General features: G+C 36.0%; 1 protein-coding gene across 23 annotated transcripts in view; it reads left to right on the forward strand.

Annotated features, from left to right (window-relative positions):
• The window catches only part of NRXN3 (neurexin 3), a 1226878-nt gene that overhangs the window by 198650 nt on the left and 1011933 nt on the right, over positions 1-16295 (forward strand). The window contains exon 1 of one of the 23 annotated variants that reach the window (XM_070931463.1): positions 7873-7910. The exons of the other annotated variants lie outside the window; for them this stretch is intronic. Within the exon in view, the coding sequence (XP_070787564.1) occupies positions 7882-7910 (29 nt within the window). The 5' untranslated portion in view covers positions 7873-7881. Of the gene's footprint in view, positions 1-7872; positions 7911-16295 lie in introns of those variants that run through there. 23 annotated transcript variants of the gene reach the window in all.

Genomic DNA, 16295 nt, shown 5'->3' on the forward strand with positions numbered 1-16295 from the left:
CGGTAGCTGCATTTACATGTTTAAGTAGGTCAAGATCAAGGGCAGGATTCGAATATCATATAAATCTAGTAACAACTTTGACCAAAATCTGTGATTTCTTTTAATGTATTATTTTATGTGAACCATCATTTTTGTGCTTATACATTTGATAATTATCATAGCAAAAATTAGTGACAGTTTGACAATTTCAATGATAGTTCCTGTTATGATAGTTTGTTTTCTAGTTTTCCTAATAGTAATAATTTATTTGGATAGTGACCAGAAAAAAAACATTTCTCTTATTTTTTTCTTTCTTTTTCCTTTATTGTTTCTTGGGGATGTGTGTTTTCTTATTAATGTTATCACTATATTACCTGAGCTATTTGCAAATAAATATATCTGATAGTATAATCCAAGTCTTAATCTGGGAAAATTAATAATAATTATGAATTGCCCATTTTGTTTCTGGGTGTATTCGTTTCACATATAGAGAAAAGTATTTTATTCTGTTTTTAAACTCTGAATCAGTTAATTCAATTATCATAAAAATTTCTAAAATATAGATCATACTTCCGGATCCATCAGCAGCTCTGTGTACCTGAAATTATTGTCTACTTTTACTCTGCAGCTAAAATTCCAACCACATGTCTCTTTATTATTGCTGTGCTTATTAAGAATTAAACAAAAGTTCATAGAGAGCTGGTCTGAGGATGGGAGTGAAGGCACGTCTACAGTACATTGCTCATGCACTAATTACATCTTCCTTACCTTAATCTGTTCTTGTATAGTTGACCAGTTGGGACAGTAGAACTGTAAAATCATGTATGAAACAATATTTTCATGAGAAAAAATGTAAGTATTAAAACAGAAGAACATTAGAGGAGCAATGGTTCTATGCAAGGACTGAAAGATACTTGGACTGAATAGACTGCAATGAGGTTTTGAGAAGCTTTGTTTCATTCTACAAAGTTAATTTACATAATAAATACTGGGCAAGAAAAGTGTCTGCAATATTAGTTGCAATGACTCTGATATGACAGCCCTTGTTGAAGTATGTATTAAAAATATGCCTAGGTCAAGAATGCCCAAAGCATGATCTTGTGATCTTATGTGTCCAGCATAACTTTCTACTGAGTTTGGTAAGGTCAAATATTTGGCCCCTCTTTTTGTTTTTTGGGAAAAGCACAGAGGGTTAATTGGAAAAATGAGTACCTTAAGCCTCACAAAAATGTAAAAATCCTGTAACCACTTCCCCAAACAGGCCTGGGCCCTGTGTACTTACTACATAAAGCCTGGCAATAGCTTCTGAGTTATAAATTGTACACCATCACTGGTGATCAGAGCTGACAGCTATGGCATGATTTTGCTGTTTTTACCTTTCTTGCCTATTTTTCCCTGTCCCTGTCTATTTTTAATAATCTATTCCTGGAACATTCTAATAATAAAAAGTAGCAACTATTCTGTGGATTAAAATCAATCAAGCTAACGCATGAATATGTTGGTCAAAAGACTGCAGCTTTCCTCCCACGGATTCCAGTTTAAGATAGGAGTAGGTGTCTTTACTTCTTACAAAAAAATGAATTAATAATGCTCTCCAAATAGCCCCATTGAGGATTAACATTCAACTCTTTCTCCCTTCTTCATCGCTGGATAATTCTCATGTCTTTCTGAGCAACTATCACTAAGTACAAGGACAATATGTCAATTCCTTTTATGGTTATCACATTTTCTGTTCCTAAATCAGGAATTAATTTGGCTTTAGTGTGTCCCTTGATACTTCTTTGTTTAATAGCCACGTCTGTCTGGGTTGTGTACTCTAAGGAACAGACAGAAAAGAGAAATTGAAGAGATATCTAACCCTCCCTGCAGCAAAGGTTCTTTCCCTCCCTTCTTCATTCAACCCTTTTTTAAAGTACCACTGACACTTACAGATAAGAATATTGGTAATAATGAATTCGTATTGCCATGTCCAGGCTTCTGGGATTTGAAAATAAAATAAGACCCCAATATTATCCAATGTAACCCTGCCACACAACTGCATTGTCTGTATGTAATTTTTTGTTGATGTTTCATGCCAGAGTTTGAAAGGTTATACTGGATGGTGTGGAAGGGTGGCAAAGGAGCCACATAATAAGGAAGTGTTGAAAATAGGCTGAAAATTTATTGAATAAAATACCCTTTTCCATTAATTGAGAGATAATCTAACATTATGATGCTGAGATTAAATGAGAGATAGTCTAACATTGTGATGACACATTGTCTGAGAGATGTTTCAGGACAGGATCTGTTTAGGATCTAAAAATTCCCAAAGACTGTCAACCTGAACTGGTTTTCTTATATAACCCATCTGAAAATCTATCTGCTGTAGTGATTGTGATGGAGAGACATCCAAGCTTAAGTTCTCATTTTTAAAATTAATGTTATTATTTAATTTGTGAAAATTAAGTAGTAGAAAAGGGAAGATTTTACATAAATATTCACTCTTTGGTTAATCTTAGAAGAATACTTATATTACATGGATGTGAAGCAATGCAACAGGAGGAAAGGCAAGGTGAGACTGGTGGAGGAGCCCGGAAGACCAAGGAACCTGAGCACCACTAATTAGCTGGTGTAAGCTAGTTTGTCCCCTGTGGTGCACCAAGGATAGGAATGCAAGTTCTGAACAGAATGAAGTAGGAATTTAGGCTGTCAGGACTGCATTGTGTTTAGCATTTGTATATTTCTCTGGCATTGTATACTATATGCTAAATAAATAAATGAAACCTGGGCCTGGTGGCTCAGCAGACTGATAGCATTGTGATTAACACCAGCTGTCTGCAATTACTGTAAGTTCGAATCTCACCAGGCTCAAGGTTGACTCAGCTTTCCATCCTTTCTAAGGTAGGTAGATTGAGGACCCAGTTTGTGTGGGCAATAAGCTGACTTTGTATAAATATACAAAAGTATGAAGGCTATTGCTTAACGCATTGTAAGCCGCCCTGAGTCTCCGGAGAAGGGCGGCATATAAATCAAATTAAAAAAAAAACCCTCCTTGCATCTCTAAAGCATCTATGTCCTGTAGAAAGTTCATGAGGCTGGTTTGAAAGATACCCCTGACTAATTGCATCTGTGTGAATATGCATAGGTCCTTCCTTCCTTCCTTCCTTCCTTCCTTCCTTCCTTCCTTCCTTCCTTCCTTCCTTCCTTCCTTCCTTAAAATATACGTACAAAAACATTACAAAACCCCCTAATTCACTCATCACCTAAATTGTCAAACACAAAAGGAAACTGGGGTCCAGTAAATTCTTGGCCATAAAGCCTGAGGGAACAACAGGTTTTTAAGGCCTTCCACAAAACCAGCAGGGTTGGGGCTATCTAAACCTCTGTGGGAAGGCTATTCCACAGGATAGATTCAACATCAGAGTAGGCACACCTTCTGAATCTCACAAGTTGATACTATATCATAGAAGAGCATATCTACCTTGATAGTCTGGTGGGGCAAGGAGAAATTACCCTGTTTTCCCCAAAATAAGACATCCCCTGATAATAAGCCCAATTGGGTTTTTGAGTGCATGGCAATAAGACCAAGCACTTATTTCAGGGTTAAAAAAAAAATAAGAGTCTTATTTTTGGGGAAACACGGTACTGGAGAGAGGTTATCCTGATGTATCCCAACCCTATGTGGCTTTAAACATTATGGCCACCTTGAATTGCATCCAGAAACCTTTGGATGCCAGCAGTGTTGTCTATGCATGCCAATACACATGTAGACAATTAAAGAGATTAACTTTCCAAAGGATTCTTTTTCCCCACTTTTTAAAAATTCAGGAATTTTCCATTCCATTTATGAAGAAATTAGAAAATGTTGATAGATTCATATAAAAAATGAATCAAGCAAAAATTTCACTCATTTACAATGTGGAAATTTAGTACAACTGTTTCCAATGTAGAGAGGCTCTGTTAAACCTACTTTCCACTGAGGGAAAAATAATTGATTCCTTAATTTTAGCCTAGTTACTGGATCTTTCTGATCTACTGTAGTCTATAGTATATGTATAGCAGGTATATGAAATTTGAGTAATAAACTAAGACCGTGACAGTTTTACAAAATATAGTGAAAATGGTAAAGCTTATTGAGATGGAGATGTGGACTCTTTAATAAAGGTTCTGATTTGATTTGAGATACTGCTTTAATTTTTGGGAATGGCAGAAGAGAATCATAACACAGTAATTCTGTGTTGTGCTCTTGCTGTAAGGCGTTTTCCTCTCATTTGTTATTTCCTAGATTGACTGGTCTCTTCCAAGACTACAAAGATTTCTAAGGAAGAAACTCTGTCATAAATCACTGTTGGTTTTTACTCTACAATTTTACCTCTATTCATGTTGGCTGACTGAAACACATAGACAGACAGCTTTAAAGGGGCCCAGAGCACTATTTTACCTCTATCTAGAACTGACAGTTTAATAAGAAGTCTGTTAGCTTAAAGCCAGGGGCTTTTGAAATCTCTGAGGGGAAGTTATCCAAAGTTGGAAATTTAAACACAAATACCTCTGGAATGGCCAAGGTTGAGAAACACTGATCCTTTCTTCAATAACATCTTTTGGATGCAGTCTATCCATAGAAGCAGACATCATTACTAATACTGTTGATATTCTAGCTACTATTTTTGGATTCCATTCTCCAAAAGTCATGGTATTTTTTGTTATAACATTTTGTGAACTTAGTGTTGAGATGACTAAAGCCTGACATATCTCTGCAGGAAAACCATTTTCCTGCAGTATCCTCAAGTGTGTGATTTCCTGTCCTCTCTTTATTTGGAGAAGTCAGTAGACTGGTTTCTTAGTCTTTGCCTTGGTTATCAGCTATGCTTTTGTAGAGTTGTCTTCAGTTCACCATAAGGTAATACTTGATTTACAACTCACTTAAAAAACACAATCATGTAGCATTGCCAAGCACCTGAATTTTAATCATGTAACACTATGGCTGCTACAATGTTAATAAGTTACTTTTTTCAATGCCATAATAACTTCATACGGTCACTAAACAAATGGTTGTAAGTCAGCTTGAATCTGAACCTCTCTCAGAAATCCGGAATTCCCAGTAGTTCTTAGGTTATTGCTTCTTCTTTAAATTCTAATGCTTCCTTTTTTGTCTTTTGTACTGTATTTTTCACAGTATAAGACATGCCTTTTTCCCTCCAAAAAAGAGCGTGAAAATCTGGGTGCGTCTTATATTCTGAATGTAACCCCACCCAGTTTCTCAAACGGAGGTTTCAGAGGCTGAAAAAAGCATCAGAAATGAAGCTTCAGAAAAGAAGCCCCCAAACAGAGCTTCAGAGGCTTTTTTTCTGAAGCTCTGTTTCAGAGATTTTCAGAGACAGAAGAAAGTTTTTTCCTGAAACAGAGTTTCAGAAGTTTCAGAGGCAGGAAAAAAAGCAAAAAAAAAAAAAAAAAAAAAAAAAAGCAAGGCACAGAACCCACAACCAAGGAACCTGTTGCTAAAATTCACCTCTGGGAACAGCTGATTGGGGGTATTCCGGGAGGCCAATCCACCTGCCAATCAACTTTTTTCTTATTTTTCTCCCTAAAAACTAAGGTGTGTTTTATACTCCAGTGCGTTTTATACTCCAAAAAGTACGGTAATTTTAAAATACCAGTGAATATACCGACTGAAGGGCTATAATCTTTTTGGCTGAATGCATTGTCTTTATAGATATGGGGTCCAGAATTAGAGCAGAACTATTTAAAGCAATATAACACATTATTAATGACAAACTTACAGTAACTCACATTAAATTTAATGAATCTGCTCTAACCTTGATTAAATTTGAATCCTTTCTCTAACTATGGCACTAGGTAAACCAGACTATCACACGTGTTTCTTTTTCAATTTTCAATTTCTAACAAGTACTGAGGCTGTTGTTTTACAGACAGAATCAAACACAGACTTATTTTATCTATTTCCCTGCTAGAAATGATCAGTATCAAACCAGCTAATCTGAGAAAGTGATGAAGCATTGATCTTTGGGGCTTATCCAAAGGTGGCTTAGTGAGTTTTATTTATTGTTTTAAAAAAAGCACTAATAAATGAAAAAGCTGAAAAATCAGATGTTTATTTATATATTTGGTTCTTTAAAATATCCTTTTAAAAAGTCCCATTCTAAAATTCTGTTACCCGTGCTGATTCCAGGTTTTTTAAAATGTAGGTAGAAAGCATTCTATAGATATCGCTTGATTTAGAAGATGGAAGTTTATATAATATCTATTATCAAGTGTGTTCACCTTCTAAATTCTGTTGAAACTCTTGATTAGGAAAATCCATTCATGCTAAACTTGCCTTGTATCTTTTTTAAAGAAAACCCAGATCTGTCTAAATTTCAATCTGACTCAATTTAGTTACATTTGACAAAACCTAAATGAAAATAGTTATAAGCCCTCTTCCGCTCCCCCAAAAAGAGAAAAAGGCCATGTAAGAGCTTAGCCTAATTAAGCAATGCAAAATCAATTTAAAACATCTATTTAATTTTCTTATGAAGTAAAGTCACAAAGTGTGTCCTGTAACATTGCCAGGAAAACAAAACAAAACAATACAAAACATAATCAAAATAAGACACATTTTAATATAGACATTCTAAAAATGGCCTTGACCTACATGTATTTATTTAGTGTGCACGGTTCCATCTATGCCTGATGATTTGTTCTAATTGTTAAAACCATAATTGTGTGAAATTAGTCTGTTAACTTTCTACCAATTGTCATTATTTTCAATTCAGTCTGATCCCAGTACACTAGCCATTTTATTCAAGTAAGTTTGTTTTTAATTAACCATTAAATTTTATTGGCACAGAATTTAAGTTAATGCTTGCCAGTACAGTAATGCATCTTTCCATCTAGGTCTATATTCAGGTACAAAATTAGACAGCAATTTTACATTCCAAAACCAAATATGAATAGTTATTGCTTGGTTAAAAATGATTTTTAACAATTACTTATATTAGTTATTTAACGCTATAATTATTTTGTAAATTTTGGATTTATGGATATTAGCTTGAAAAGTCAGTGTGAAATTTTTGGAGAAGTTCTTTCTTTTTTTCTTTCCACTCACCTGTGGTAGAAATCACTTCTCTCACTATAATATTTTTTAACATGCCACCTAACTGCTACATCTCCATTGGTAGATGGCTTAAGAGTAAGGTGTTGTTTTTTTGCTCAGTTGTAGTTTGGTTGATATCAGAAAAGACAAGCAGAGACAAATCCAAATCTAGTTAGTTCTTAGATGGAAAAATACCATGAGATTTGAAAGCATATTAAATAACTTCTGAACTATAACCAAGAAAACAGCATAGAAATGTCCATGCCGTCAGCAAACTCAGTTGAAAGAGATTCTACCTTTATTTTAATTTAGGTTATATTTGTCATGGTAAATATTTTTTAACAAAAAGTGTTCCAACTCAGCAGGGAGCTTTAATCTAAAAGAATTTAGATTAATTTAGACTTTCATGCTTGGATCTTAAAGGTCTCTCTTGCTTGGAGAAAAATGTATTGATTTGTATTCATGCAACCCAAATGTAAGGATATTCATCTGATAGAAGTAATGTTTATTAATTAAAATGAAATGGTGGAAATTTTCTCTTAGGGTTATGAAGCAAGGATAACTCAGAAAGTTATTGATCTAATGAGCATATTTACATGGAACTTTTGCAGGGAAAATATTCCACTTCGTATTTATTCAAAAACAAATAATACTTTTTAATTGTTGAAGCATGTAGGAATAGAGTTGATCATTCATATAATAAATTTACATATATTAGCATTTTTGTTTTGAAAAAACAAATATTTATATAAGTATAGATCCTTTTTACTTATAACTGCAACACTGTAAAATGTATTTCATTTCTAGAATATTATGGATTAGGATACTTAATGTTGGATGACCAGTTCAGAAATAAAAAGTGTGACCAAAAAATTGAATCATGAATAGCTACGTCTTTTAGCATATCAACTAACCATTTGCCTCTAGTGAATAAGAAAATAAAATATATTTTTAAAAGGTTGTTCTTAATCCTGGTAATAGCCATCTCATTTTGACAGCTATATTTTTCTCTTGATCCATAGGTAGATTTACTTGTTTGTTCATTGTGTTATAGGGAGAGGAGAATGTGTTTCTTGCATGGATTCAAACCATTGAATTATTGCTCTACATTTCTTTAATAGGGTCATAAAGAATCCCACTTTCTTGAGGTTTTTTTTTTTTTTCTTTTTCTCATTTCTCAACTACGGACGCTGCACGTTGTGGAAAATCCTTTTAGAAATATTACAATCCTGAAAAGGCAATCAAACAAGACTTGAAGTATGTTAGTTCAGAGCAATCAGTGTTGAGAGTAATATATCAAGGTGCTTAAAGTTTAAGAAGAGAAGCTATGCACAGGTATGGCTGCTCCAGCTGGGAATTGTATCTGCTCTTCACTATTGGGCTATTTAGTTCACCAGTAAATTTTGTGTTTTTTATAGAATTCTTACATTAGAACCTCCTGGAAATACCAGCGATGCATTGATTAAGGAGAAAGTACAAAGAGACTCTTGGTTAACACTCTGCAATATAAAGCTAGCCATCAAAATCTCAGACCACCATAGATAGTATATTCTTGGTCTCCCTTCCTACTGTGTACTCATTCATATAATTATTTTTAAGCGATGAATCATTAACTAATGAACTTTTCCCTTCGTCTTCCTATAGTATAGTGGAAAATTATAACAGGGTTACTGCTTCGTAAGTTTCTATGCCATGGTGGCGCAGTGGTTAGAGTGCAGTACTGCAGGCCACTTCTGCTGCCTACCGGCTGCCTGCAATTTGGCAGTTCAAATCTCACCAGGCTTAAGGTTGACTCAGCCTTCCATCCTTCCGAGGTGAGTAAAATGAGGACCCAAATTGTTGGGGACAATATGCTGACTCTGTAAACCGCTTAGAGAGGGCTGTAAAGCACTATCAAGCAGTATATAACTCATAAGTCATATTACTAGTGATAAGTTATTTTAGGTGTTTTATTTCCTTGGTGTGGCACCCACATCAGAAATGGATCCTTTCACAAGAAAGTCAATTTTTTTTAACCAGTGACTTCCACTAAGTTTTTCTATAGTATACAGATAGTCCTTGACTTACAACATTCAGTGACTGTTCAAAGTTACAATGGTACTGAATTAATTATGACCATTTTTCACACTTAACAACCCTTGCCGCACCCCCATGGTCACGTGATCAAAATTCAGATGCTTGGCAGCTGACTCATATTTATGACAGCTGTAGTGTTCCAGGGTCATGTCATCTCCTTTTACAACATTCTGACAAGCAAAATAAATGGGGAAACCTGATTCATTTAACAATCATGTTACTAACTTAACAGCTATAGTGACTCACTTAACAACTGTGACAAGAAAGGTCATAAAATGAGGCAAAACTCACTTGACAAATGTTTCACTTAGCAACAGAAATTTTGGGCTCAATTGTGATAATCAGTTGAAGACTACTTGTAGTAGAAAATTCTAAAGTGACTACTCCTTACTGAGCTTCTTAAGCTATTTTTAATGTTTTATTGCTTGCATGTGATACTCATGTGGGGAATGTGTCCTTTCATAAGAACTTTTAAATTTACATCTCAAATGGGAGAAAGCATTATCTTGTAAGGAGTCATCTTTGTAAATTAATTCAAAATTTATGTCTAGGATTACTACAGGACCAGTGGTGGGTTCCTCCCGGTTTGGTCGAGCAGGTAGTGGTGATGATATGACGTCACCGAACTGGTTCTGTCCCCCCCGCTCCCCCGCGTTATTCTTACCTTTTATTTGGCCCCACCCCCAATCTATTGCTGCCTCCTGAGTCCCAGCTGATGGGCTATAAGGAAAAAAACTGTTTAAACTCTTGCCATGGGGCTTCAAAGGGCTACCCTACAGCTGATCAGTGGTAAACAGCAGTTTGGTAGTAGACTGGTGCCTCCAAAAACAAATGGGTAGACCAGTGCCTGCAAAAATACATGAGTAGACCAGTGCCTGCAAAAATAAATGGGTAGATCAGTACAGCTCTGCAAGCAGTTAAAAGCCTGGTAGACCAGTACCTCTGCTAAATCCTAAAGAATGTCACATGACCATCAAGCCACGCCCACTAAATAAGCCTCACCCACAGAACCCCCTATACAGGATCCCCGTACAGGACCTTAACAGTAGAATACTAATTCTAATTTCTGAGATTTCAAGTAAAGCAGGACAGTTGGAAAGGCTTTTCTGCAATGAGGCAATATTGCAAATAAATCAGTATAAGGAGAAACATTGTGTTTTATGGGACTAAATGTTGAAAAGTAGTTAAAAATGTATATCACACCATTGTATCTGAAATGTCTAGCATAGCTTAAGAGATGTGAGCTAGCACCCTGTTCCATCTGATATATGCTCATTGCCCATTCAAACAAATGCTGTGATACAGTGATACAGAAGTGGTTTAGGAGGGTACACTGAGTAGAGCAATACATACAAATGTCTGCTTCAAGTTGAAGAAGATGGCCTTGGCTGATCAACCTTCTGTCCATGCAGTCAGAGACCTTTCTTAATGGCATAGACTTGGGTGGTATCTTGGGTGAGATTGAAAAAGAACAGATGGACGGAGGATTCCATGACCAAGCCTGCAACAAAAGTGGTTTGTTGTTTAAAGTGGTTTAAAGCACCCTGTTATTAACACAGCTGCCTGCAATTTACTGCTGGTTCGAATCTCTCCAAGGCTCAAGGTTGACTCAGCCTTCCATCCTTTCTAAGGTAGGTTAAATGAGGACCCAGTTTGTGGGGGCAATAAGCTGACTTTGTATAAATATACAAAAGTATGAAGGCTATTGCTTAACACACTGTAAACCGCCCTGAGTCTCCGGAGAAGGGCGGCATATAAATCAAATTAAAAAAAAAAACAAACAAACAAAAGTTGGGTACGATTTCAGGCAATTAATAGATAAAGTATTTAGGAGAAATTAGTTGGCCTGATCTAGATGTAATGTTGTCAGATTAAGATTTGGAAGATTCAAACATGCTCAGACATGAAAACTCTCTGGGTGATTTGAGGTCATTTATTATCTTTTTGCCTAATCTGTATAGGGTTGATTTTGTTACAAAGATAAGTACTCTCAGTTGGATAAAAATGAGGTGCAGCTTTAATAGACTAATTAAAATACAACAAATAAACTCTGTGGATTAGGTGGCACCAGTAGAAAATAATCCCTCCCCTCTCCCCCAAACACAGAGATAACCTGAAACAGTCATCTCACTCTTGGCAACATCATTCTAAATTACGTTCTGAAATCATAGACGATTATTGCACTGTTGCAGTATAGAAAAGGCAAGAAGACAAATAAGAGTGGTCTGGATTAATATTATTTGCTTCACATGGATAGAATGCCTTTATTGCTTTTATTATCACCAAACTCAAAAAAGGGGGAAGACCCATCTCCAACATAAACCTCTCCCTTGACTATATTAGGATCTGTTGTTACCTAGTTTAAATAATACCCCTTTATTAATCCATGTGATGTAATCCAATTGTGGAATTTTTGCCACAGATCTTTCATTGTTTGTTTCCACGTGTAAAACTGATTATACAGCATGGAGAGACTAATTTCATTTCTTCCTAATGGATATGATATATAACTTTCAGTACAAGGGAGATTTATAATTATCTTAAAGTTATTGGTTTGCTTTTTCACTGTAAATTGAGACATGGCTCTCAAGAAGGGACTTTTTATTGTTGTGGACATGCCCTTCTTCATCTGACAAATTTGCCTTTTTTTGTTTTTGAGTGCTATGCTTTGATTTCACTCCCTGGCTTAATCATAGCTCTTCTTAGCAAAGAATCCAGGATGGATGCTGTGAACTAGGCTTAGTATTTATGAGGTGGACTGCCTGTATCCTATATGCAAGATTTCCTGGATAAGGAAAGCTTCTGAAAACCTGGTTGTATTCCATCTGGAAACATGGATTGAGCAGCTTCCAGGTTCATAGAAGCCAGTTAAAGTTAATAGTAGTCTTGTGAGAAGGTCATTTCAAGGTTTAACTAAGCATACCTGATGTACCGCGACTTTCCTTATTGAAAAGTGATTCTGAAGTGTCATTTGAAGCTGAAAGTCTCAGATAATTAGCTCAGTATTTCAGCAGCTTCAGAATTGAGACTTATATACCATATTCAATGAAATTCAAGTTGATCATGTATAGAGAATGATGTATTGCATATGAATTTTAGAGACAAGCCAGTAATCATTTTATACAAATAACAGACTGTAATCAAATTATCCCATTTATTTGCAACTAAATAAATATACAAAGTTGTTATCCATATCTTGTAGCCAGCCTGCCTGCCTGCCTGCCTGCCTGCCTATCTATCTATCTATCTATCTATCTATCTATCTATCTATCTATCTATCTATCTATCTATCTATCTATCTATCTATTTTAATAAATAATTAATTTGATAAATAATAAAATGGGATAGCTAGTGGTCATAAATTGGACTGCTGTAAAACATTATATTGAAGAGAATAGATTCAGAAAGTTTGGCAGATCACAATTACAAACAAGAGTCCTAGCTGTAAATATTAAATGCAATTTGATCACTAGCAGGTGAGTTAAACATGCTATTAAATTACTGATAAGACACTCAACTAGGTATGAATGTTAACTCACAAATTTTTACTGTTTTATAGAAGTTTAAAACAATATCTAGAATTAATTGTGTTTCAATTCTCTGTGGAATTCTTCCCCCCCCATGTATTTTGATTAAGTTTAATGAATGTTTCATTGATGTTTATACATTTATACAGTAATCTGTATTAATTTGCCTATTTGGATAAATTTATTTGCAACTAATTTTTCTAGAGATTCCTAACCACAAGGTCAGAACTTAAATTCTGAATGGATTACAATTTGTATAAATATATACTTAGAAAATGTATGTGCTACCCACTTTCCTAGCAGCTGTGTGGAAAATATGGGAAGATGTAATCATGGATTTCAGCTAAAGTTACTGCTGCTAGAAATCAATGACTATATTTTCCTTTTACCTGAGGACATATTTTATAGAGACATCAACCAAGGAAGACCTAGAAATGCTGAGATCTTTAACAACATTTTTGTTGAAATATGTGAATTAGCCTTAAATCTGGGAAACAAAGCCGATCCTGCTTTGTAGTTGAAAATCCTTCAACTGATCTTTCTAAAACATGTGTAGTGGAAAACAAGGAATAACATTAGGAACACGAAGAATTAAGTACTTGGAGTAAAGATGTTGAGAGAGTGGGATAACAGTTCTTATGTCTGATTATTCTAGAAGCTCAAAACTGCAGTTAATGGTGATATTTATTTTAATTTTTTTGCAATGGGGCCACTAATCTGTATGCTTCTAATCTTCTCAGAGCATCTGTTCTGTTGGGCTTTTATCTGATTTTTCTATCTCTCTCTCTCTTGCAAGCAAGTTATCTGGGCTTTTTATTTGCCCCTTTACCAACAAGCTGTTTTTCTTTTTTTCCTTCACTTCAAAGAGGGACCCTCTGGATATATTGATGATAGCAGATCATTTTTTGTGCCTGGATGATGATACCAATGATATATATTCATCATCATCATCATGATGATGAAGAAGAAGGAGGAGGAGGAGGAGGAGGAGGAGGAGGAAGAAGAAGAAGAAGAAGAAGAGGAAGAACAAGAGGAAGAGGAAGAGGAAGAAATAATAGCAAGAATAATACCAGTGGCAGTGATGATTATGGCAATATTTAGATTTAAAGCCTAATCTTATCTGCAAGTTTTTCAGCAATGACATTGGTTTGGACAATTGTATAACGCTCTTGAGAAACTGCAGTAAATTCAACTATCTTAAAAATGACATGGGAGTAAGATGATTTATGCCAAGGCAATGATCTGTCAAGGTTTATGAGAGCTTTTTTTTGGGGGGGGGGAGAATGGTGTCATCAGACCTATGACCTACCACCCTGTGTTGTTCTGCTAGATGTAAACAATTGTTGGTGTGACATCTAGAACCATCAGGATTTAAGCATGTCAAATTTTCTAGGAATGACCAGGACCTGTAGGCAAATATCAACTCTAGGAGAAGCAGCCTGCATACTTTATGGGGAGGAGAAAGAAATTTACATCTGTAAATTTGAATGGAGTGGGAGTTTACACATAACATGTGGAGTAGTGAAGTATGACTCTTGCTCTTTATGCCTACAAGTATATATTATTATTTCTATGTGGTCTTTGACTGTAATAAAGATTTGATTTGATATTATTATTTCAGAAGAGAAAGTGAATCAGAGCCTTTTAACTGAATCATGCAATGAGTGTGATAACAATAATCATCTAAAAATTGTATGCCACCTGACTTCTAATGTTATCTATCAGATTCCAAGAAGCATACCTTCTCTATAGCCCCATAATGGCAAACCTATGGCACGCGTGCCAGAGGTGGCACGCAGCACCCTCTCTGATGGCACACGAGTCGTCGCCACAATTCAGCTCCGCTGCACAGGCATGTGTGTCTCCCGCTGGCCAGCTGGTTTTCGGGTCTCTGCCATGCATGCGCAGAGGGTGGGGCGTGTGTGTGGGCACATGCATGCATGAATGTTGTGCGTGCAGGGGGCCACACACACATGTACAGGGCACATGGGGGCATGTGTGCATGCGCGGGGTGGCAGGGCATGTGCAGGGGGAGCATGTGCATGCGGGGGGCCTCACGCACATTGCATTTTGGGATTCGGGCATGCACCCACGCATTCACCCGCGCTTTAGGCACTTGGTCTGGAAAAGGTTAGCCATCACTGCTATAGCCTGTACTCCAGAACGAAGTTCAAACTGATGGGCCCCATTGTTTTGTTGTTTAGAAGAACTGTGAAGACCTGGTTCTTTGCCCAGGCTTCAATTTCATTGCTTCATTCCATCTTGAATCATTGACTCAAAGTATCAAATAAAGAGATTACAATAAAATCAAGAAAAGATAAAAAGGTGCTAAGCATGACAGAAGATGCTTATCTAGATTTTTGCAACTCAATTCAAATCTGGTGGTTCTAATTAAAAAGAATTAAATAGTGAAAACCTCCCTCATATGCCCAGTCACTTTCTCAAGCTAGTTAAGGCTGCTAAAAGACAAATTCTATGGATTTTTTTTTAAATGTTGTACAGAGCTCCCTGGGGAAACAGCAGCAGATGTGTTTAAGTAAAAATATTCACAGTGTAATCCCACACATATGGCATCGAAACATGTAAACCCCTTTGAAATCATTGAGGATTACTGAAGAGTAAGCAGGTCTGGGCCAACTGCACCTCAATCTGACCTGCATTCTCTATACTGATTGAACCAATTCAGTTCACTCATAGACTTTGCAATTTCCCAAATGCAGGAGTTGGAAGGTTGAAGGAGAGGAGAGAGAGAGAGATTCATTAACATAATCCTGTTCTGACAGAAAAAAGTCAACACAGCAGCTGCTCAAGTCACAAACTATGGTGCACAGATAGATCCTGCTGGCTCCAAGTGATTCTGTTGCCTTCCTTCTGGACTGCCAATCTGCAGACTTAATAAGGGCTGAGAATATAATTAATCATACAAGCCATAACATGACCCTTCCTAAGACCTAAGTGAATGTAACAAAAGAGAGCCTGTTGTTGAAATAGGGGGGCTACTTATGCATCATTAGAAAAGCAGAGAAGGAGTGTTCCAAATGATGGATTTTTACATATATTAATTTAGGTAAAGTATATATTCATATTTATAGATGCAAATTTGACAGTGATTACCCTAATTTCAATAAAATTATTCCCAATGTAATGACTTTAAAATTAATTGCTCAGTCTATTTCAAGATGCTAATAGGTGATAGTCCATTTCAGGACCCCAACTTTCATTTCTATGGATCTCTCTTTAAACTGAGTTTGACTGAACACCCCTGTTCAGAGGAACATCCTGAAAGAGGATGACTGACCATTCATAATTAAGAAAATGTGATATTTGAAAGAAAAATAAACAAAATCCTAAACAACCGTTTTTGTTTTGGAGAGAGCTACAGTGGTGACAACAAATAAAATCAAGAAAAGGTATAGCTGGGATGATGTGTGAAGCCACTCCTAGAGTCAAGTTCAAGCCCTTTTTTCTCCAATTGTTTTGAAAACCTTTTCTAAATATCTGCTCGGACACCATTCTCATTCAGTTCTTCAGTCTCTGAAAGGCTGAATCACTTTTTCTGCCGTCTCATTTTGTTCCTACTCATTCATTCATGTCATCAGCAGAATAATTTTTTCTGTTGGTTGCATTCATTCAGAATACTG

The sequence above is a fragment of the Pituophis catenifer genome, unplaced genomic scaffold, assembly GCF_029215685.1.
Source record: "Pituophis catenifer annectens isolate HBS135680 unplaced genomic scaffold, rPitCat1.0.hap2 SCAF_1, whole genome shotgun sequence".
Lineage (NCBI taxonomy): Eukaryota > Metazoa > Chordata > Lepidosauria > Squamata > Colubridae > Pituophis > Pituophis catenifer.